Consider the following 21,575-nt stretch of genomic DNA (forward strand, 5'->3'; position numbering starts at 1 on the left):
TCAGTTGTACTCGACTGATTTCTATAGAAACCAAATTACTTAAAAAAAAATCATTTGTACACAAATGTTTCCCCCCCGCCCCACAATTAAAGTTTTGTCTTCGGCCCTGCTGCCCTGGGTAAATATGATCAAAAATGTATTTGAGGTAGATGTAGTACTCGGTAGACTTGTAGATTACTAATAAGAAGATAATGAACAAATTTCGAACCGAGGACACAAACATGCAAAAATTATTGTAAGAAGCAGGTATACATACCACTAAAGAGAGGTGGAAGAATGCGCTAGAAATAGACTAATGAATATTACCTCAAAAAAGAGAAAGATTTCATGTTTTATCAAGTGATATCACACAGACGTAATGATAGAGATATTCAACAGGATAAATGAGGTTACAAGAAGCAGAGAAGGATATAGTAGATGATAAAGACAGTAGACGGTAATGTTGATTTGGAAATTAGTACTATAGAGTACATATAAAAGAAGTAAACAAATGTGTTCAAGAAAGTTTGATGTAGTCAATGAACAACAATGGCAATGAACAACAAAAATAATTGCACAAATTATTGATACACTGAAAAACATTTTTGTTGCTTTTTAAAGATATAGGGAATCGAGCATGCGTAAAAGGACTGAAGGTTTGTAACATTAGCTAAAACACTTAAGATAACAGCTTCTGAATGTTAAGCTTTAAATACCATAAAACATAAAAATACAAAAATTTGAGCAATAAAAGTTCAGTAGTCAGTTTTGGAATGATTCAACTCTGAGGGGGTTGAACTTCTTGGATCACAATTCGAGAGACTGAATTCCATCCACTGAAGGCGTCTGCATTGGAGTATCCCTGACAATTACCAACATAGAATCCAACATTAACAGTACCGTTATCGATGTTGCCACAATATCCCTCAATCTGACGATGACGATGGATATCTTGTGTTCCTTTACCTTTCCACATGTAGTAAACTCCTTCAATTGCAGGATTACATTCTTTTCCATTGAATTTGAAATACCACCGCTTGCAACACCCGTTGCAGTTGGAAATACGGAGGTTGCCAGCGTAGAACACACGAAGATAAGTATTGTCACGTTTTTTCTTGAAACTGCATATCTAGAATACATCAAGCAAGCAGAAATAGTTATGTACATTGTAAGCACGCATGCGTGAAGCTCAACTACTGAAGCACTCCCAGTAATGAATTACATCTGGTTGAGGGAAATGCTGGGGATTCTGTTTGATGTGCGAGATGACAGGTTTTACAGAAAGTTCTCATTTCATCTAAATGATCGTAGAGACTAGAGAACATAGGTTAAGTAACGTTTTAACAGTAAATTTTTCTAACTTTTGAACGTTTAATGCATGCCATAAAAATTCGTCGTAGAGAGAGAGATGCTGCCCGTCAAATCGACGATGGCTGTCTGCAACTGTCCATCTAGTTCACTGACTTCCACAAGCGCGCTCGTGACTTAACATGCCAATGCGCTTGCGCAGGTCCTGTTACAGTGTTGGCAACGAAATTCTCCCGAATCTGTGACATGGAGGCGTTCCTGGTAGCGTGATGTCTTGATCGTTTAACAGCGTTGCTCTGCCGCCTCAAATCCTCCATCTTGTTGAGACCGTTACGTGACTTGTCTCTCCAGTCGCATCGATCCGCCGCTTCGAGCTGCCAATTATCTATTGAAATTTGACATGTTTACAAAGTGTATTTGAGAGAGTCTTTCCAACGCAGGAGTGGACGACCAGTACGTCTCTTTCCTTTAGCGAGCTTTCCAAAGAGTAGCTATTTGGGTAATCGATTGTTTGCCATTCGAGCAACATGACCAGCCTACCTTAGCTGCATTTTGGCAAGGGTAATCTCAATGTCCATGGAGTTGGCTCTCGTCAGAACTTCGTCATTCGTTACTCTTTGTTGATAGGAAATGCGGAGGATTGCGCGTAGGTGACGTTGTTGTAGCCGACTTAGACGTGTGACGTGTCTACGGTATAACGTTTAAGATTCGGCACCACACAAGAGAGTCGACAGTACCACTGCATTATACACGGTGATCTTTGTAGTAACTTTAATGTCATGCGAAGACCACAGACATTTCCACAGCCTGCCGAATGACGAACTGGCACACTGTATGCGGTTGTCAAGTTCTTTGTCAATGGAGCAGTCGCTGGTGACAGTATTGCCAAGATACTTGAAGGATTGGACGTTCGCGAGCGAAGTGTCATTGACAGTGATTGGGGATGTGATTGGTGAGTACGAGAGAGACATGACTTCTGTTTTCTTCGTGTTGATGATAACGCCGAAGGATTTGGTAGCAGCCGCGAAGCTATCCATCATGCGCTGAAGGGATTCCTCCGAGTTGGCAACATAAGCCCAATCATCTGCACATTGAAATTCTCTCATCAGTGTCCGCATGCATTTGGTGCTGTATTGGAGGCGACGAAGGTTGTAGAGCGAGCCATCCATCCTGGATCGTATGTATATGCCTTCTTCAGGTATGTTTTCAAAGGCATATGTGAAGAGAGCAGTCGCAAAGAGGGAGAAGAGGGTGGGAGCAAGTAATTGCTGTATTGAATGTCACGAGTCAACTCGCGGCCTACCGAGATCTTGACGCACATGTTGATATGTAATAAATTTAAGATATTGACAAATTTTGGTGGGCAGCCCATTTTTGCGACGATCGTCCAAAGTGCCTCACGCTTCACAATATCAAACGCTTTGGTAAAGTCAGCAAAATCATGTACAGCTTTTGGTTCTGTTCTCTAGATTTCTCCATGAGCTGTCGAAGGGCAAATATCATATCAGTCGTTCCCCGATTAGGATCGCGCATTCTGTTTATCATCATTAGAGCGATTATTTTCACGGCTACAGCCAACAGACTGAAGCCTCGATTGTTGTTGGGGTTATGGCGGTCATTCTTCTTGAAGATGGTGATAATGTTTGCATCACGAAGTTCAGCAGGAATGGTCTCATCGGATCAGATCTTTTCAGTTATGCCATGCAGATGTTTTGCAACCAAGGGTCCTCCGTGCACAAATAATTCTGGTGGAATTCCATCAGGGCCCGCACTTTTGTTGCACTTGATATGTTTGATGGCATTTTCAACTTCTTCGAGAGTGGGAACATCACCAAGAGTGTCAATCATAGGTCGTTGAGGGAGGTTGTTGATGACATCCTCATCATAGACGCTAGTCTCACTCAGAAGCTGTGTGAAGCGCTCAGTCCACCATTCTCGGATGTCGTCGGATGTCGTAAGGAGCTTGGTACCGTCCGAGTTGAGCAGCGGGACAACGGAGCTCTTTTTTGGCCCGTAAATGACGTTCAGCGACCTAAACAATTCTTTCGCATTTCTAGTGTCAGCATATCTTTGGGTCCTTCTGCGTGCTCTTGCCACCATTTGTCTTTCATAACTCGGAGTCTGTTCGCTATGGTCCTCTTTATTTCCTTTAGTCTGTCACCGATTCATTCATTCTTGCTTTCATTTGTTCGGCAATTTCTACGTCATTCTTATCAATCCAGTCCTTATTAGAATGCTTTTGGTAGCCAAGGACAGTCTCAGCTGAGTTAAGAAGAACCGTCTTCAGACTATCCCACTCTGGAGCAGAGATATTCTGGTTGCGACTTCTTCTGATTTGAGTTGCGAGACGCAGAATTTCTTCGGAATTTTCTGAGTTTTTCTGGGTGCAGGTTTGCTGATCTTGAAATCTTGAAATTAGAAGTCTATGGTCCGTCCAACAATCAGCACCTCGCATGACTCTAGTGACATGGAAGTCTGATATGTCTTTTGACTTTGTAATGATGTAGTCAATTAGGTGCCAGTGACCAGAGCGAGCGTGCTTCCAGAAGAGTTGTTGATGGTCAGATTATTTTCAGCGCACATTGTCAAGAGAAGATTACCACTGCTGTTTACATTGCCGATGCCATGGTGATCGAGAACGGATGGCCAGGTGTGGAAATCATTGCAAACTCTAGCGTTGAAATCACCAAGGACGATACATTTGTTGTAGGCTGGAATAGTGCGAATGATGGCTGACATATCTTCATAAAATGCATCTTTCATAATGTCAGAATGCTGCATAGTAGGAGCATACACGCTGATGAGATGGAGCGAACGTTTCTTATTCAACGGCAAACGAAGTGACATGATGCGGTCCGAATGTCCAACTGGAAGCTCAGATAATCGGATGGAGGACTTGATAGCAAAGCCAACTCCTGATTCGTGTTTCTCTGAAGAATGTTTGCCTTTCCAGTAGAAAGTCTATCCTCCCGCTGCCTCTGTGAGTGATTCCGAATCGTGGAGTCTTGTCTCGCTTAGAGCAGCAACGTCAGTATTATAACGTTGTAGCTCACGGGCTACAAGAGCGGTAGAACGCTCAGGACGAATGTTTCCTGGATTGTCATTTAGGGTTCTTACGTTCCAGGCCGCAAGTTTTCGAATTTCATTGTTATTTCGACCGCTTTGAGTGAGTACCCCCCAGCCGCGATGTGCTGAGCAGGCGAATGATGAAAGTGCGTTTTACTCCACCTTTTCCAGGAGCTTCCCCGGATTGGGGGAGGGTGCGCACCCTAAAAAGGGCATCCTCGTCGCTTGGTGAAATAGCGAAGGATATTATCTCTCATTCTATCCAGGGATTGTTAGACTCCAAGCCGCCAGTAATCGAATTTTGCACTAGAGGCTGCCAGCCTACTAAGCCTGCCCCGTCATGAGTCATCCGTATTGATGGACTTTTGATGGACTTTTGATTGCAGACTGCATGCACAGTGACAAGAGCATGGTTGTGCAGGCCATGTTCGATTGGCTTGTCCACGCGGTTCCATCTTCAGTGGCACAAATGATCGTGACAACTGTCAAACTACGCGGTTGCAGGGAGAGGCCGTCGACACAGTTAAAAACACAGAAAAGCGCCTTTTGCTGGCGTTTTTCCCGGACACCATTTACCCATGGCTGGGGACTTTTTAACATAGCTGGGCAAACCTTATCAAACATCCAGGCGTGTCCACACGTCGGTGGGCCTGGCCGGTCATGACTGCGGGGGGTTTGTCCTCCGGAGGTTTCTGTCAGGGTTACCTCAACCTTAGCCTTTAAGCAGTCAAACCCTAACCACAAGGCAGCGGGCTCCAGTTAATTTAAGGGCACCGTATTCGTCGTAGAAATAGCCAGCTAAATTACAACTTTTTTTTGCAATTAAAATGTAAAAAGAATAAGCTGTGAATTTTTCTAGTCTTTCTAATAATTTTTTATACTGACGTTATTCTCATTTCACGTTGCTTTTTTGTGCACTTTTTACGCTTGATACATAAATATTGTAGGAACTCATCGAACTTATGGGGACGGTGCATGAAAGAACCGGTCTAATTACACTCGAGAAACCAGGTTATAACAATATCAAAGTTTTAAACGGCTATATTGTTCCTTTAACGTTCTCGACAGGAATTTAAGCGATGGATTTATATTATACTAGTATGACATACTCCAAGATTTGATCAATAAAAATTTATAAGTAAAGACTTTATTAAATTCTCGTTCACTTCTTGTTATAAATATTAAAGCCCTGCAATGTGCTTCTAAAAGAGCCATTCAATACAAAAATGACGTATGTAAAGAAATATTTATTTAGTAGCGTAACTTTTCGTCCTAAGAGTTATCAAAGTGCTTAAAAGCACTTTGCTTTCATATGTTTTAATCTTGTTAATCCATAACCACAATTGATTTCAATTGAAGCTATTAAGGTAGAACATGCATATATGAATACTTGCCTCGGCCCCCAATTGACAATTTTACGCGACCTCTGGCCTCACCTAATGTGCTCACACTCACGTGGCTACTCTAGATTGGTTACTGGTTTGATTAAGACAAAATTCAATCAAAAACGTAATCGAATTGAGTTTTACATTTAGAACTGTAATGATTTTTGCTAAACCACCGCGTACAAGAAAAACACAAAACATATTATCTTATAAAAGAAAATTGTCTTTTGAAGTGTAACAAATTTTGTTATCTCTGTACATCATTTGCATTTACTTTCAGTTTTGCCAAGCCAGTTTTAAAAAAGTGCCTATAATATAGTTCCCAAAAATATTTTAAGGTTTTTGTCTTTTACTTCAAAAATCTAAAATTTAGAGATTGTTAATCTGGAATAAAGTCTTCTACCAGAGCGGAGTAGAAGTTATGTTCACAAATTTCAATATTTAATAAAAAGATTTCAAACTTTATGAGCTTCTACATGTTGTTGATTTTTGATTAATGTGTGTAAAAACAAAAAGAAACAACAGAACTAAGTTAAATAAAAATGTGACATTACAATCAACAACGAATTTTTAAAATGATTTTGGCATACATATAAAAAAGTTTCAAATAAAAATGCAAAGCCTTATCTTTTATTTATGAAGACATATTTTTTTCCTTTTTTCCTTCGAAACAACGAAAACACGAAACATGTCACCGTTATAGCACAATATAAAATTCAACTGTCACTGCCTTAATTATTACTAATAATTAATTATGTATAATGATACCTGCAAAATCAAGAATATCTTTGATCATAAACTAATTATTTCATCAAAATTTGTAGTAATTATTTACCTTTATAAGTCCATTATCTCGATGATCGCCCTTCTTCCAAGAGCATTGCTTCCAGTTGGATTCATTATTAATTCCCACAGGGCCTTGTACACCAGCTTCCCCCTTTTTACCTTTATCACCAGTCCTTCCCATACCACCTTGGATTCCTTTGTCTCCTTTTGGCCCTGATGGACCTATCTTTCCGGGCTTTCCATCACTTCCACTGGCTCCTTTGGCTCCTGGCACCCCATTATGACCTGGAACTCCAGGTACACCAGGAACTCCAGGTACACAAGGCGCAACACAACTGGTTTTGCAAGCATTTGATTTCTTGGGAAGACCTCTAGGTAGTCGTGTTTTCTGACAAAATTTAATGTATGAACATGATTAAGACTCTAAAATATTGTTAAAGATCTACAGTTAAATATGAATGGTACTTAATTATTACTCGTTGTCAATTAATATTTTTAGACTTAAATGAATTTGACTTTAACTTCCTCATTGACACTTCTCTACGTCCGCTGGTTAACGTTCATGGTTACGTCCAATGATAGGTTAAATTCGAGTGAGAGTTTAGAATAGTCCAAAAGTTGAAATAAGTACCTAGAGTAACATATTTTATTGCGAAGGACATTGTTTACATAAGAAATGAAGAAAAACTTAAAAACGTTTTTTGAAAATCGATAGATAATCCTTACGTCTTCAATCACAGAATTACGAACTGCATATTTTTCTGATCGTCAGTTATTTTTCATTTTCAAATAAAACATATTTTACAAACCTCTAGGCATACTGCATTTTGTAACTTACAACATTTAAGTTTGTCATCTATGAGTGCTTGGCGTGTCGTAAGCTGTGCTATATTTAAAATAATCGTGTCAATGTGATACGAAATTTTAATAGCAAACGGAAAATTTTGTGTGCATTTGAGAGCTTAGCACCAACAAAATTTAGCTACTAAGAAGAATTACGCTTCTATTTTCAAAATAATAGATGGCCATGATTTATATATTGTAAGCTGGAGCCCAGTAAATAATAAGTTTACATGAAACTGACATTGCATGCAGTAAGTTACTTTTGTCTCGACAAATAAATAAAACTTAGAAGTGAATCTTCTAAGATTTAAGTTAATGAGAATTGTCGAGCAGGAGCAACCCTCGACCTTTGGTCTCGGGCTTGCACTGATCTGCTCTCGAGTTCTCTCGAAGGTCTCCACGGCTTGCATAAGCCTATGTAATCCATTGAACTTTGATAGATGGAAGGCTACCTGTAATAGAAAAGCCTATTAATTTTTTTAATCCAAATTTGAGCAGAAAAGTATTGTGGAATTATAGGTGATGGAGCTTAATCTTTATTAAGTCAATTATGATACTTCCTATTGAATACCTATTTCAAAATGGAAAATATCAAAGCGTGGGAACTGTGAAAAACAATGACATCGTTGATTGTTCAATTTTTACAAATCGGAAACATTGCAGCAAATACTTGTTTATTTTGAAAAGATTCAACTGGATGTATTCAATAATATACATGCTTCTCCATGAAATATTTGTACGTTCACATATTTAAAGTGGCCTTCAGTTTGGAAGGATGTGACGAGTATTATCATTTATTCTCTAATTTATCTTTTAAAACCAAATCTCGTGTAAGTTTGAACTAAAAATTGTGTTTTTCTGTAAATTTGTACTTCCACAGAAAAACATTAATAACAATTGTTTGGTGGTAAAAATACATTTAAAAACTGATGTTGTTTTTTTTTAATTTTATGAGCATTTTTATGCTACTTTGAAACAAAAACGCTTCGGTTTTTGGCACATTTGCAGACATATCAAAACAAACAATAACTGCAAAATGCCTTCTAGGTATGGTTGGCTATGGCCTCCTTTAAAAAATGAAATTGTCAAAAAATTGTGTATACTTGGTGTTAAGTCTCATTTGTGAACTTTGCCAAATCAAAACAAAAAAATATGCGTTTTGCTTTTGAAGCTTCGTAGTTTGCTCAAGTTATTTTACGCTTCTGTCTATCGGCCGTGTGTTTACAAATGCGTGGAAAGACTGGGCTCTACTGGCTTCAAAATATCCTTCCATCTATTTAGTTCAATGGTGCAAACACAGTAAACATATGTTATTTCTTAAATAACATTCTTTATTATACTGCAGATTTCACCATGAGATGTTGAAACATGTCTATTTTAAAAAACTAGTCGTATTCATTAAATGCGCAATAACGTAATAGTTCTTAAAAGAGCTGTTTAAGATAAACAATGCGTACAATAAACGTACTGGACTAAGCACGTCACCGTGACAACCAATCACGTTTCTTGTGTTATTTGCCAAACGAGATACAGTTGATGCTTTTATTACATGAAACATTTGCTCTAGCATTATTACGTGTAAATATCCATTATACGTCGAAGGTGCTGAACAGTGAATACATATAAGCTTTTATGATGAAAGCATTTAAAGTTTGTTAGTTGAATTAAAGCTGACGTTACTAAAGAGTAAAAATTTAAACGCTCGTCACCGAACTATAAAAAAGCTTTGTCAGAAACAACAGTTCAAGTTCTATGCAATAATAACACGAGTGCGCAAAATAGATCTTCTCATATTCCCTGCCTCTTTTTAAAAATCTTTTAAATTGTGACGTCTTACCTGGAAAACATCTCACTGGACAAACAAGAATCGAGATTAAACAGCCTTACAATTTATAATATTTACATATTTGATTCCTTTGTCTGTGGTTGGCTTCCTTATAGTTCCTTTCCTTTTCTTCAGCTCCATTGTGTTTTTACGAGATATTTAAACATAAAAATTTGATTGAAGTCGCAGGACAATTACATAACGGACAATAACAGATCTAGGCACCGTATGAAACAAAAATTTGTAAATGTTGAAGAAATTTTGTGCGTGTTTTTGTTCAAATATTTTGCTATTTATGAATTATATATATTACAGAGGACTTTTTAGTATTGTAATATTTAATATCTAGCAGTCAATTTTCAGTTTCAACAAGTATTTTGGTAGTCTTGTTCTGTAAGCAGAGTCTTATCCAGACATAAGAGACGATCGCATTTGTGTTTCACGCTTGTGTTTTGCGTTTCTAAACAACTGATGCGATTAAGGCAATTATATACCTAAAAATCTTTTGTGGTTTGAATTATACAGTTTATTCTTTGGTATATCCGTTTCTGATTCATGTATATAATCTTTCTCGGTATATTTTTAAAAAAGAGTATTTATTTCGCATGCAAGAATCCAAACATTCGTTACAATTATCGATGCTGCTATCTTCCTCATGCAAGTATATTGCTGAAGGGAACAATCTTGCACCTAATTTTAGGCCGAAGTATGCTAGTTAATTTGGTGGGGGCCTTTTATGACGTTGATTGTTTGTGCTGAGACTGTTGCCCAAATTTGTAACATTTCTAAAGGCGTTGAAATAATTAGAGCAGAATAGCACTCTATAATCTTACAACTTTCTCATTCACGACTACAAAAAGTGAATGATTTCAAATATGAAATAGTTTTATTAATGAAACATAGTGCATCGTAAAAAAGTATAGTACTGTAAAAAATACATTGAGAATTGAAAGCTGTAAACAATGAAGACACTTTAGTTTTGAAGATAAGGTGTTTGGCGTTTTTTCAAAAAAGATATTTTGTACCAAAGGTAGCAACCAAACTAACATACATGGACCTATACATGCTAAATATGATTAAGATACTTTAGAACTTTAGATACTTTCGATGAATTTAGTTAAAGAAATTACTTCTTCTTCCTGTAACGTAACGGTGTATGAGAACAAATTGTGATTTGTAGCATAGTTTATTAAATAAAGTTAGCATTGAATACATACACTTTGTTCAACGTTGTCTTCTTTGGATTTAGCCGAGAACATAAACAAAACAAACATCAAACATTTTGCAAGCGCTGTAGCTTTCATCATTCAAAGGATAGGCACAAGATCACAGAAACACGATCATATATGTACGCTTAACAATGCCAACTGAATGGTTTGCTTCCAACTGTCTTCATTATCATTGACTTTTACAAATTCTTGAAATTTTTCGTCCATAAATCTTTTTGATAAAGCGATAAAGCTGTCGTGTTTTATGACCTTAAAAGGGAAAAAAGCAGGGAAATCAGCAATTCTTGCACAATGTCAAAGACAATAAGACCAAAATTTTATGTGGTGGAATTTTCACACATATAATATTCTCAAATGGATGGCTTTATTATCTTAATTTAATGCGGCTAAAACTGTAAACCAGAGGATATAAATTGGTCATTGTGGTTATACGTGTCACAATACCATCCTCAAAAGCAACTGCTTTTTTTAGCTAAGTTTTCTCTTTAGTAAAATTGTCTTGGTAGCTGCTTTTGCATTTCATCAACCTCTTATAATGCAACGAACGTGTTGATAACGTCAATTCATTATATAGTTTATCATTTTGAAGACATATATTGACTCGTAGTATGACAATTTCTCAATCCTTATCCTGTAATCTAGAACTGAATATGACAGATGATAGATCTGTCTGCCAATGATAGCATGACAAAGTGCACGAAGAAGCATCACATTGCAACTGGTATGGTACAATATATGTATAGGGCACATTGCAATACACTTTGTATATATATATATATATATAACCGTACATCGTGTGTCACAAGTGCAGGAGTCACTATTGTACTATGGTGATAGCCGGGAGGGCATATTGTATATACACTTTGTATTTTTAGCATGATTAATATACTAACTTCCGTCATCTTGTATATATATTTTAAGCATTTAAGTATTTATTCATTAAATCCCCTGAAGAGTGAGCAATCACGCAACTGGCTTGTCGGGATGAATCTGTAGTTTTCGTAATTTTTTTCAACATCACTAAATATCTATATATATATGAAGTCGGAGATGTAAAGTGGGTTAAAATGTAGAATTTGAGACTTAATGGCTTTGTTTTTCGTTTTGATTATAAACTACTGCACAACTGCGATTCGCAAAACAATGGCGTAATAAATGCGCACTCTTACAAACAGTTTTTTAGCATTTTCGGATGCTACGGCCTACTGGTATTAGTGCTATATGGACTTCATAGTGTCTAAAATATTTTCACTGACACCTGCGCTCTTTGTGTGGAATGGCAATTCCTCATTAAGTACGTCTTAAGGTTTCATATTGTACTGCAGACAAGTAGAAGATACGGAATGGCTGATCTGCTTTGTTCAAATGCTTTAAATGTCGGAATAACACCATGTTATCATCTAATTCAGTCCTATGAAAGTGCATTTAAGACTAACGCGGAGTCTTAAACACTTAACGAGAAGAAAATCTGACGCATATGGTTTATCACTCCAACTGTTTAGCTTCTGGTAGTCATGCAAAAAGAACCAATTGCTAAGGCATGCGATAGTGAAGATGAAGTGAATTGAACCGCTTTCTTTTGGTTCACTTTATTTTTTTGCAGCATTTTTATAATACACAAACAGCATGAAGTCCAGGTCAGTCGCATAGTTTCCAGATGAAAAGGTGAAACATCCACAACTTTCCTTATTCCCAATTTTTTTGGAGGAATTAGTGATTAGAAAAGGTTTTCATAATTGCATGACATTTAGAAACTTATTCTATTATGGCGTTTCTTAGTTGTAAAAATATATATGAAAAAGTAAAAATCTTATTTTACTATAATATTCTATAATATATGTTACTATAATATTCATTTAACAGTGATTACAGGTCCAAAAACAGGTCTTTGCCCTTGATGATCAATATTGTGTAATACAGCCAGAAACACGGAGGTTGCCAGAGTAAAACATGCGAATATAGGTGTAGTCATTTTTTTTTAAAATTACATAATTAGAAATGAAAACTAGCACAATTATAATATCCATGAGGCACAAGCAGTGGCGTAACTAGAACTTTAATTGGGGGTTGCATATTCATATATTCTGTTGTGCCCTACTGATTTCTTTTTAAAGTAATTTGAATTTGAGACAATTTTACTTTATTTTACATTGGAGCGTCACTTACGACATCATTTTTGTTTTCTTTTTGATATTTTACTCTTTTCACACTGCTGGTAAAAAGTCCTTTACAATGGAGCGTGACTTACGACATCATTTTGTTTTTCATCTGAGTGGAACTTTCTTTTTTCTTCTATTTAAAACTTGTTTTGTATCTTTGAATAGTTGCTCAATCATATTTCAAAAAAATTTGAAAAAAAGTTTTCATTGGCTGTTTCGTTATATAACCCCATGATATGGGAATCATTTTCCAAACTTTTCATAATGGAGCCTCTAAAAATCACTTTATTATCCTTTGGTAAAACTTTCCTTTTTATTCATTCTAGGCATGTATAACTGCCGGGAAGAGAAATTTTACACTGGGTTTTCAATGTAACCATGCTTTAGATAATTTTTCCTGTAAACTAATCAAATCATGCTAACCTGTACTACGTTTTGACCAAAATGTCAAAATGAGATATGCCACTGCAATAAACTTTTGTTGTATATCAAAGTACTGCAACTTAAAAAGGCATTTCCAAACCAGATATTTCACAAATTAAAATATTTAGCACAAAAATATTTCTTCCCACCCAATATAAGCTTCAATAAATCCGGGATTATGTTACCAGCAAGATACTCGAACAATCATCTAGTAAGCATCAATGATATAAATGTATATATCTTTACTGTCAAACGTACGATTCTAAACAACAAAGTGTATAGATATTAAACATATTTTAATTGACAAGGAGGTCTAAAGCCATAATTATCGTTACCTCGTATTTTAGCGACTAAATATACAAGGACTTCAGTTAAGGCTACAACTACAGCGGATGGGTGTCTGTTCATATATTCAGTTGTACCCGACTGATTTCTATAGAAAGCCAAATTACTTTAAAAATCATTCGTGCACAAATGCTTCCCAATTAAAATTTTGTCTTCGGGCCTGCCGCCCTGGGTAAATATGATCCAAAATACAGATAACGGTTTCTTAGGAAAGTGTTTCCTATGTTTTGATTTCCAGCCTCGTTAAAATTGGTAAAGTATTGTCATACCAATTTTGCTATCGCCTTTTAGTGCTTTCATACCGGTTTTGCTTGGGCCTTGGAGAACAATGACCGCCATAAATGCATGCTGTTGAGGGTTGAAATAAATTGCACTGGTGTAAATAAATAGAAGAGAGGGCAGGCCTATGTGTTTACTGAGAGGTAAGAAGAAATACAAGATTTTTGAACTGATAACTATAATATAATGATAGGTTTATGTTAGGAAAACGTTTTGGCATGGACATCTCGTGAGCAGAAGAGATCAGATATAAAACTTGAAAGGCTTGAAATGGGAAACATAAAACTATGTGGGGTGTGTATTTTGAAGTCGTTAAGAGGAGCTTAGAAATTTAAGACTTTCTTAAAGGGGAGAGTTTTGCTATAACCGTATTTTAAATATCCAAAACAATTCAAAGAGATTCATGTGTTTAAAGTTGAGAATTCAAGGTACTGCGTATCATCACAAAAATATGGTTATGCTCTTTAAGTAAGATGTAAATTAGACAATAAGAATAAATCAAGAATTGAGGTAGATGTAGTACTCGGTACACTTGTAGATTACTAATAAGAAGATAATGAACAAATTTCAAACCGAGGACACAAACATACAAAAATAATTGTAAGAAGCAGGTATACATACCACTAAAGAGAGATGGAAGAATGCGCTAGAAATAGACTAATGAATATTACCTCAAAAAAAAGAAAGATTAAATGTTTTATCAAGTGATATCCCACAGAGGTAATGATAGAGATATCCAACAGGGTAAATGAGGTTACAAGAAGCAAAGAAAGATAAAGTAGATGATAAAGACAGTAGAGGGTAATGTTGATTTGGAAATTAGTATTATAGAGTACATATAAAAGAAGTAAACAAATGTGTTCAAGATAGTTTGATGTAATCAATGAACAACAATGGCAATGAACAACAAAAATAATTGCACAAATTATTGATACACTGAAAAAAGATTTTTGTTCCTTTTTCAAGATATAGGGAATCGAGCATGCATGAAAGAAATGAAGGTTTGTAACATTTACTAAAACAGTTAAGATAATAGCTTTTGAACGTTAAGCTTTAAATACCATAAAACATGAAAATACAAAAATTTGAGCAATAAAAGTTCAGTCCTCAGTTTTGTATTGATTCAACTCTGAGGGGGTTGAACTTCCTGGATCACAATTCGAGAGACTGAATTCCATCCACTGGCGGCGTCTGCATTGGAATATCTCTGACAATCACCGACATAGAATCCAACATTAACAATACCCTTATCGATGTTGCCACAATATCCCTCTATCTGACGATGACGATGAATATTCTGTGTTCCTTTACCTTTCCATATGTAATAAACACCTTCAATTGTAGGATTACATTCTGTTCCATTGAATTTGAAATACTATCGCTTGCAACACGCGTCGCAGTCGTAAACACGAAGGTTGCCGGCGTAGAACACGCGAAGATAAGTATTGTCACGTTTTTTCTTAAAACTGCATGACTAGAATACATCAAGCAAGCAGAAATAGTTATGTTTATTGTAAGCACGCATGCATGAAGTTCAACTACTAAAGCACTCCCAGTAATGAAATACATCTGGTTGAGGGAAATGCTGCGTATTCTGTTGGACGTGCGAGATAACAGGTTTTATAGAAAACTTTTGGGGACAGCGCATGAAAGAGCCGGTCTAATTACACTCGAGAAACCGGGTTATAACAATATCAAAGTTGTAAACGGCTATATTTTTCCTTTAACGTTCTCGACAGGAATTTAAGCGATGAATTTATATTACACTAGTATGACATACTTCAAGATTTGATCAATAAAAATTTATAAATAAAGACTTTATTAAATTCTTGTTCATTTCTAAGATTCTTCAATCACATTTACTCAAACATCTACCTATATACAAGAACAAATACAACACAGTTTAACTCTTAAAGGAAAACAACATAAACTATGACAAATAACAAAGCAAAGTAACTTAAACTAGGACAAATTAGCACACCTATGGCGCAAAATTTTTAGTTATTGTGGGCTCACATTTACATAAATGATTATTTGGTTTTCCTTTAGATAAAAGTAAATAGGTAGGCTAGCTAAGAGAGAAGCAAAATTAAAATTTTATAGAATAAAAATTACATTTTCAAGGGTCTTCATTGTTTACTAAATGTTCATCTGTTTTTCTAATAATGATACAAGTATTTACCTTTATAAGTCCATTATCAAGATCATTAGTTTCTTCCCATGTACATTGCTTCCAGTTGGATTCAATATTATTTCCTGGAGCACCTACTTTACCAGCCTCACCTTTTTTACCCTTTGCACCAGTCCTTCCCACCCCACCTTGGATTCCTTTGTCCCGTTTTGGCCCCGATGGACCTAGCTTTCCTGGCTTTCCATCACTTCCACTACATCCTTTGGCTCCCGGCACCCCATTATGACCTGGAACTCCAGGTACACCAGGCACACCAGGTACACCAGGAACTCCAGGTGAATCACAACTAGAATTGCATACATTTGGTTTCTCGGGAAGACGTCTTGGTACTCGTATTTTCTGAGAAAAGTTTATGAATGAGCATGGTATAAGTTTACTTGCATATGCGTAAGCACATATTTTAAGCTACCAAAACCGACGTTCTTTTGATGAAATGTGTTTGTTATGTGTTGCTGTATCGGTAGTTGCCGATCTAGGGTAGGTCAAAATAGATTACTGCAGCACATTTTGGAATATATTTACATTTCCAAGCCCCTTAGAGACAAGATAATCGCTAAAATTTATTCTTTCGAAGTTTAAAACTAATAGCGTTTTCCTGAAAGTACTTTGAATTCAAAATTAAGCAGCTATAATTTATTTTGACTAACGCTGGATCAGCTATTGCTATATCGTACTAAATATCTTATAAAAAGTTGGTCAAAATACCTTGTGGACTTTATTTTTAGATTTATATAAAAATGAACAATACATACTGTTATGTGTTACCTACACAACGTGGACAATCAGAGGCATAGGTTAAAGTTGAGTGAGGGTTTAGAATAGTCCAAAAGTTAAAATAAGTACCTTGAGTAACATACATTATTGCAAAGGACGCTGTTTACATCAGAAATGAAGGAAAACTCAAAAACGTTTTTTAAAAATCGATAGATAATCTGTACGTCTTCAATCACAGAATTACGAACTGCATATTTTTCTAATCGTCAGTTATTTTCATTTTTAAATAAAACATATTTTACAAACCTCTAGGCATACTACATTTTGTAACTTACAACATTTAACTGTGTCATCTATGAGTGTGCTTGGCGTGTTGTAAGCTGTGCTATATTTGAAATAATCCTGTCAATGTGATACGAATTTTTCATGGAAAACGAAAAACTTTGTGTGCGTTTGAGAGCTTAGCGCCAACATAATTTAGCTACTAAGAAGCATTACGCTTCTATTTTCAAAAAAATATATAGCCATGATTTATGTATTTAAAGCTGGAGTTCAGTAAATAATAAATGTTCATGACACTGGCATTGCACGCAGTAGTTTACTTTAGTTTCGACGAATATATAAAACTTAGAAGTGAATCTTCCGATGCAAAAGACATATTTTTGAACAAATGAAACTTAAAATTGCATATGCATTTCCCTTGCAATCTCTTCAAATTAAAGTCAGTTTTAGACGACCTATATGTGCGTACGAAACGCCTGTATACATATTGAGAGTATTTCTATTTAGGATTTATATAAGAGAGCTCTTATACAATTGGAGGCAACAATAGCAAAAACATGCACCACAAACCGATGATTTTTGTGGTGGTGCATACTTTTTAAACAGGTTATTCTTAACTCATGGGACTTACATTGAATTATTTTGATATGCCCTGTGATAAATTGAAGAATGCAGCCTAACCTATTGATATCTACCATGATATCATCAACTTTGTCGTTAGATTCAACTAGGTGCATACTCAAAGCAATAACATAACATAATGCTATCGGTGTAGACTTCATCATTTATAAAAAGGACAATAAATTCTTTTTGTCATGCCTGTGTAATCTTTACTTTTTAAGCAGTACGCTAAGTGTCAGCAAGGTTAGATCAAGCTCTCTCAGCAACCTTAGATCAAGCTCTTTCAGCAATTTTGTCCAATGTTCAACTGATCGATTGTTAAGGAGTGTTTTCATTTTGTATAATATATTTTGGAAACTTTAAGTGTAATCACAACACCTTAAGAGACACTTAGACTTGCACATCCGATTGTTTCGAGTGTACTCGAGAATGCAAATTTAGATGTGATTTATCATCTCTTTACACACCCTTATTGAAATTATCTATGAAAATATATCATCCCCTTATTGAACTTATATACATTAAATCCCTTGAAGAGTGAAAAATCACGAAACAAGCTTGTCGTGATGAGTCTGTAGTTTTCGTGATTTTTTCAACATCACTACATATCTATATATATATATATATATACAAAGTGCATATACAATGTGCCTTATAATCACTTAAAATCCGGAGAAACTTTTATCTTTTATGTATTAAATGCCTGGATTACAAAATTTCAAACTTATATGTATAATAATATTAAGGATTCTCTGAAATTTTATTTTGAAATTTTTTTATTAAGCTTTCAACTCGGTGCTTCGAGCCTTCGTCAGAATGTAAGAATATATTATTTACAAAGATTTTGTAGGCGTTTGGAGCGTTTGATTGGTTGGTTAGTAGTTAAGTAATATTATTGGATGGTATAAGATGCGTTGTCATGGTTACAGGTGTATGAATTGCGTTAATGAAATTCGAGTGTTTATTTTAGTCGTTGTTATATTAGTTTGTTGTTTTAGTTTTGTCTTTAGTTGTGAATAAATGATGGGGATGTCAATATGTCTGTTTATTGTGTTGTTGTCTTTGCTGTACCATGCCTCTTGGAATTCTTGTGCGTGTTTTGTCTGTGCGCGTCCAAGAAGTTGTGTTTTTGTCCAGTCAAATGTGTGGTTGGTATCGTAGGTATGTTCTGCTGGTAGTGATTTTGGGTCGCGTCGTTTGATGGCATTCTTGTGTTCAGTGAGTCTTGTTTCAATTTTCTTGAATGTTTGTCCTATGTACTGTTTGGGGCAATCTTTACACGGTATCATGTAGATCACGTTGGTTGTGTCGAATGTCGTTGTTCGGTCTTTATGTTTAGTGAAGTATGATTTGAGTTTGTGTGTTGGTTTATTTGCGATGTTTATTTTGAATGGTCGGAGTAGTCTTGATGTCATTTCTGATGTTCCGTTTATATATGGTATTGTCACTATTTTTACTGGTTCGTCTGTATCTTCGTTAGGTTTTTCAGTTTGTGGTTTGTTGTGTATTTTGTTTAATACTTTGTTGATAAAGTTTCGTGGGTAATTGTTGTTCATGAATGTAGAGTATAAGTAGTTGCGTTCATTCTTCTTGGCTTCTTCTGTATTGCAGTGTGTTTTAATCCTGTTAAAGAGAGTTCGTATGCAACTAACTTTGTGTAGTGTTGGGTGATTGCTATTAAAGTTGAGTATTTGGTCTGTGTGTGTATTTTTGCGGAATACTTGTGTGTTTAATGTGCCGTCATATGATCTGGTAAGTAGAATATCTAGAAAGGTAAGTTGTTTGTTCTGTTCTTTGTCCATGATGAAGGTTATGTTCTGTGTGGTGTTGTTTATTGTGTGTAGAATGTGTTCTGTTTTGTCTTTTTCGACGATAGCAAAGATGTCGTCAACAAATCTTCTCCATAGTCTGATATGTGTGTTGCTGGTGACTGACTGCTTTTCAAGGTGTTGCATAACAGCTTCTGCGAGGAAGGTGGATAAAAGAGAACCCATTGGTGTTCCTGGGATTTGTCGGTAATATGAATTTTGGAATGAGAATTCATTGGAGAGGCAGAGCTCGAGCAGGTCGATGATATCGTTTTGGTCTAGTTCAGTTGTGATTTTCCAAGAGTTGTTATTAAAAAGTAGTTCGTTTGTGACTTGTTTGGCTATGTTTAGTGGTATGGATGTGAAAACTGATACTACATCGTAAGATATCATGATTTCGTTTGGTTTAAGTTTTACATTTTTGATATTGGTGAGGAAAGTTGTGGCATTTTTGATAGTATGATGTGATGATTTGACTAGTGGGTGCAGAATATTAGAAAGATATTTTGATAGTTCATACGTAGGAGATCCAGGAAGAGATACAATTGGTCGTGGCGGGTTGTTTTCTTTGTGAATCTTTGATAGTCCATAGAATTTGGCGGTGGAGGAGTCGTTGTGTCGGATTCTTTTGTAGACGGTATAATATGTGTATAAAAATGAAAGTTTCTCCGGATTGTATAATTGTTAGCAATCTTAGATCAAGCTCTTTCAGCAACCTTAGATCAAGCTCTCTCAGCAACCTTAGATCAAGCTCTCTCAGCAACTTTAGATCAAGCTCTTTCAGTGACCTTAGATTAAGCTCTTTCAGCAATTTTGTCCAATGTTCAACTGATCGACTGTTAAGGAGTGTTTTCATTTTGTATAATATATGATGGAACCTTTAAGCGTAATCACAACTCCTCAAGAGACACTTAAGGCGGATCTCCACTAGACGATTTTTATGACAATCGTCGTAAAAATTCGCTGCGCCACATGCGCAGTACGAATTAAAAATCGTGAAAAAAATCGTCAAGCGCTTTAGGAAAAGTAGAAACTGTTTCTATTTTTCGTCGAGCGCTTGACGATTATGTTAACGATTTTTTTTCGATTTTCAATATGGCGACGAACGAGATCAATGAAAATATAATTGGTGAACTTCATCGTGAAGAAGAACAGCAATCTAATGCTACACCGAATAGCAATGCAGTGTTTGACAAGGAATTGTTTTTGCAAGCCCTTCGCGAATTTAATGTTTATGGGATACAAACGATTCAAACTATAAGAACAGGACAATGAAAGGGAACGCATGGAATGCATTATCGCAAATGTTTTCTCAAGAAAGTACGATTACATTTCTAGCTGCTAACAAAGAAATTCAATTAATTTATGTGACTTATAAATAGAATGTTTGAATGAGGGAGACATATTATGATGTGTTTACTACCAGTGAATAATTGCTAAAGACATATTCTACTCTCGCATATGCCATAATAACAATATTTACTATAAGATATATTACAAAGTTGAAAGTTCACGCAGGAAATCTTTGTGTAGGCTACATGGTGTGCGATATGGCAAGTTGCTTAATAGCACTTTTTTGTGGATGATTTTATTTTGCTTTTATAGATATATTGGAAAGCAATTTTTTTTCACATTTAGTTCATTACCTCCAAAAGATATTCAAGAATTTAAAGGATTTTCTAAAGAAATGTCTTGATAAAAGAAAAGCAATGTCAAGATCTGGAGCAGCAGCATCAACCCACCCAATTTGTAAAAATTTTGAAATCATGAGGTTTTTGCATGATAAAACCAGCAATCTTGAAACACACAGCAACATAGAGTTGTTAAATTTGGATTCAGAAATCATTGCATCTCAAGAAGAAACTCCTGCAACCATATCGTCTCCTGTTCCAATACATTCTCCTTTACCAATTCCCTCACCAGCACCATCAAGCTTCTCAAGCACTGTTATATCTGACGACAGTGTCAGAAAGAGTGTTAAAAGAAAGAGGAGTAAAAATGAAGAACAGTATCCTCTACTGGACCATATAAAGAATACCGATGAAAAAATGCTTAGTTTTATTGACAAAATCAAAGACAAAGATCATGAAAAAGATGAAGCAGCCTTGTTTTGTGACAGTCTAGTGCCTGTCCTTAGAGATATGGACAAGAAAAAATTAAGATTAGCCAAATTAAAAATTCAGCAGTTGTTATATGAATTAGAATTTGATTGATACTACTTTTTTCTACATAACGTCAATCTAAGAAAACGTGTTCAGTAATTTATAGAATATTTTTGAAAAACATAAAATAGCAAGCCTAATTAAAACATTATCAATTTTCTTGATAACTT

General features: G+C 35.7%; 2 protein-coding genes across 2 annotated transcripts in view; both read right to left on the bottom strand.

The window, feature by feature from the left end:
- Positions 1-10,551, bottom strand: part of LOC124454497 (collagen triple helix repeat-containing protein 1-like) — a 105,970-nt gene extending 95,419 nt beyond the window's left edge. The window contains exon 1 of the mRNA XM_047005303.1: positions 10,410-10,551. Within this exon, the coding sequence (XP_046861259.1) occupies positions 10,410-10,499 (90 nt within the window). The 5' untranslated portion in view covers positions 10,500-10,551. The remainder of the gene's footprint in view (positions 1-10,409) is intronic.
- On the bottom strand, positions 492-17,654 carry LOC124454492 (collagen triple helix repeat-containing protein 1-like). Its single transcript, XM_047005297.1, has 3 exons — positions 17,510-17,654; positions 15,810-16,157; positions 492-1,108 (listed from the first exon to the last, which is right to left on the bottom strand). The coding sequence occupies exons 1-3, from the start codon at positions 17,597-17,599 to the stop codon at positions 758-760; spliced, it is 789 nt and encodes a 262-aa protein (XP_046861253.1). The 5' UTR covers positions 17,600-17,654; the 3' UTR covers positions 492-757.
- Positions 17,655-21,575: the final 3,921 nt, after the last annotated feature.

This window comes from Xenia sp. Carnegie-2017, unplaced genomic scaffold (assembly GCF_021976095.1).
Source record: "Xenia sp. Carnegie-2017 unplaced genomic scaffold, XeniaSp_v1 HiC_scaffold_3, whole genome shotgun sequence".
Taxonomy (NCBI): domain Eukaryota; kingdom Metazoa; phylum Cnidaria; class Anthozoa; order Malacalcyonacea; family Xeniidae; genus Xenia; species Xenia sp. Carnegie-2017.

What these genes read in the sequence shown, in the direction of transcription:
- LOC124454492 (XM_047005297.1), bottom strand. Translation starts at nt 17,599, where the DNA reads ATGATGAAGTCTACACCGATAGCATTATGTTATGTTATTGCTTTGAGT. An exon ending in ACAAAGTTGATGATATCATG is followed by an intron (nt 16,158 to 17,509) that starts GTAGATATCAAT and finishes AACTTTTCTCAG; the next exon opens with AAAATACGAGTACCAAGACG. An exon ending in TTGATAATGGACTTATAAAG is followed by an intron (nt 1,109 to 15,809) that starts GTAAATACTTGT and finishes GATGTATTCTAG; the next exon opens with ATATGCAGTTTCAAGAAAAA.